This window comes from Pteropus vampyrus, unplaced genomic scaffold (genome assembly GCF_000151845.1).
Source record: "Pteropus vampyrus isolate Shadow unplaced genomic scaffold, Pvam_2.0 Scaffold61, whole genome shotgun sequence".
Classification (NCBI taxonomy): Eukaryota; Metazoa; Chordata; class Mammalia; order Chiroptera; family Pteropodidae; genus Pteropus; species Pteropus vampyrus.
This window is the reverse complement of record NW_011888842.1, coordinates 2,442,566-2,445,455: the sequence shown is the minus strand read 5'-3', so window position 1 is coordinate 2,445,455 and position 2,890 is coordinate 2,442,566. Positions and strand designations below refer to the sequence as shown.

General features: G+C 49.0%; 1 protein-coding gene across 1 annotated transcript in view; it reads right to left on the bottom strand.

Annotated features, from left to right (window-relative positions):
• PAPPA (pappalysin 1) overlaps window positions 1–2,890 on the bottom strand; it is a 191,787-nt gene extending 188,897 nt beyond the window's left edge. Inside the window, exon 1 of the mRNA XM_023531045.1 lies at window positions 2,856–2,890. Within this exon, the coding sequence (XP_023386813.1) occupies window positions 2,856–2,890 (35 nt within the window). The remainder of the gene's footprint in view (window positions 1–2,855) is intronic.

The window sequence follows — 2,890 nt, the reverse complement described above, 5'->3', positions numbered from 1 at the left end:
GAGACTAGAAGGCAGAAGAGAATGATATGTAGAAGGTAGTCTTCTGGCTTCCTTCCGGCCGGGGACTGTAGGATGGCTGTCCCTCTCTGCGGAGAGTCACAGCTGCTGCCAGGAAGCCCTCTCCACATAGCCACTCTCAGTGGGTTCCATGACCAATCCCTCCTCTTGCCTGTACAGGCCGAGGATGAAAATGACTCCCCACTGTTGCTGACACTAGCCTTGCTGTTTGTCCTAAACCCTGTCTACACTGTTGCAAATAGCATCTCCTTCAAAAGAGCCCCTCCTTCGATTCTCTTTAATTATTCTTTTCAAATGTGCCTTGTGTTTCCTGCTAGGACTCTGAGCGATGCAGACTGCATCTCTACCTCTCAACGTGCTGCCTGTTCCCCGATGCCTACTCAAACCATGCCTGCCTCAGCTGACTTGCCTCGTTTTCTTCCCTAGTCAGAATAAATTATTGGGTTTTAGGTCTCCTGCCCTGCTGTGTGCCGCTAAAACCGCAGACCAGAGCTTCTTATGTTTGAATGTGACTCCACTACTATAGTGGAAGCCCCTCGAGGCTAAGTAACCTGTCCCACTCATTTCAACATCCCCAGCGAACAGCAGAGAGGCCAGCAGGGGTAGATGTGCCCAATAAATGCCTGTTAAGGAGGACAGAAACAGTTATCATTTGGTTCTCTAACCTGACTTGGAATTAGATGTCAGCAAAACGTTGGGCTGTGTGGTGCTCAGTCCCAAGCCCATCGAGGCCACCTTTTCCACCACTGCCGTAATCCTGGCCACAACTTCACCGAGCACACCTCAGGTGACGGAGCTCACTCAGCCTGCAGGGAAGCTCTGCCCTGGAAGGGCCTTTCTGCTTACGGATGACATGATCTGTGACTCAGTTCAAAGCTGCGTCCTGTAATTGTAACACTCTGGTCTCAGCCGTGGCTTAGGAGCCACATAGAAGAATTCTGCTCCCTTTCCTATGCGACCTGTCTTCTGATGCTTGAAATGCATGTGGCATGGCCCTGTGGTCATGGCCTTGTGAGAATTCTCTCATCTGGCCAAACATCTTCAAGTGGTTCTATGATACGGCTCTGGCCCCCTCACTGTCCCAGTCTCTTTTTGGTGTGCATCCTCAGTTGGCCATCCTTATGATAGCCTCTCAGTAAGAAAAACTCACTGTCAATGTAGCTCTAATAGTTTTCCAGTGGCTCGCGGAAAGATTCTCCTCCAAACTCATTCACTCAACACTTCACAATCCTAAGCCCGCGAGGAAAGTTGGGAAGAACAGAGCAAGGACAGAATGTGAGAGGTAGGAATCCGTGGCCACAAGGATGTCAGGGCAGTGCTGGAAAGCTATGCCATAGAAGACGGCCAGGATGCAGAAATCTAAAACACCCTTAACCCCAGGGTGACTGCTAAGGGACTATGTGAGCTTTGGCCCCAGTTTCTCTCCATGGAGGGTAAAGGGTCAGGACCCAGTGATCTCCAAGGATGTTTGACATCTGATACCATTTTGATGTTTTCTGCAGTCCCAGATCTGCTAGGATTGGGTATTCTCCTGTAGCACAAGAATTCTTGCGAACACAGACTCAGGGGCCCAAGGAGTGTCAGATAAAGGATGAGTTTCCATGTGTTAAAAGAAATGGCACTTCTCTGATGGAGCCTGCCAACCTGCCCAGCTGTATCACTGGGTGGATGTGACTTTACTCAAGGGAATTCTACACAAATTGTCAGAATGATGAATTTTCATTAGTGCTACTCAAAGTAGGCAGTGCACCAATGACTGCTCACTAGTCTATGGCACAGTGAGTACAGTAATGGGGAGTGAGCATTTAGAAACTTTCACAAAACTCTGACACCGCTTCGCCACTCTTGTGGAATTTCATTTTATAAAAAGTTCATTTTTGATGCGTATTACAAAGACATTGGTTTTCAACGTCTAGGGGAAAATAAAAAAAAAACGGGTCCTTCGTTCACCGCCACAGATTGAAAAATAGTAATTTCAATACTGTCTTTAGACAGAGAGCGGGGGGGCGGGGGTAAGGTAGGGAGGGAGAGAGGGAGAGAGACAGACAGACAGAGAGACAGAGACAGAGAGAGAGGGAAACACCCTGGGTGAGAACGAAGTTCAGCTTCTTATTAAAAATCACCTAGATCATGCCGATCTAATTTTCACTGCTTCTATCACAGGTGCCTTATTTCTTTCTCTCTCTCTCATTTCTTCCTCTCTCCTCTCTTCTCTCCTTTTTTTTTTTTTTAAAGTCAAAAAGCAAATATTTCTCTACAAAGTTTTACAGGTTTCTCTCTGCACACAGCAGAGCTGATTCTGCCAGAAGGCTGTCACCCCCAACCCCGTCCGGAGGTGACACGTTGCCTGGTGGGGCTCACCCAGGGCACACGACTTTCCCAGCCGGCAAACAAACAGGCCCTGGCGTGAGTGGTCACAGCGCTGGCACAGGGCCGCTCACAGACATTCTGGGCGTGCAGTCCCATGGCTTAGAAAAGAGGAAGGCCGTTGGAGCCTGCCAGTTCTGTCTGCTGATGGTGAGGTATCTCGGACCTGGGGCCCCACGGCCCCTCCACACCAGCACAGCGCGCCCGCCACAAAGGCCAGCTGCCCTCAGTCCTGACCCAATCATACTCAGCAGTTTTCTCCCAAGGCTTTAGTAAAGCCACCCTGCCTGTCACTCCTGTCCTTTGACTCTGCCTCTAATTGTTCCTTGAACTTGAAATACCCTCCTTCACTGGGAGCTTTGGAGTCCATAGACCTAGGTTCAATTTATTAACTGAATGACCTTGGGTAAATCCCTTTATCACTTTGAATCCTGGATTTCCTTCAGCAATATAGGGTGCAGAGTACTCACCTTACTGGCACTTGGTAGGTGCTGAATAAACACAT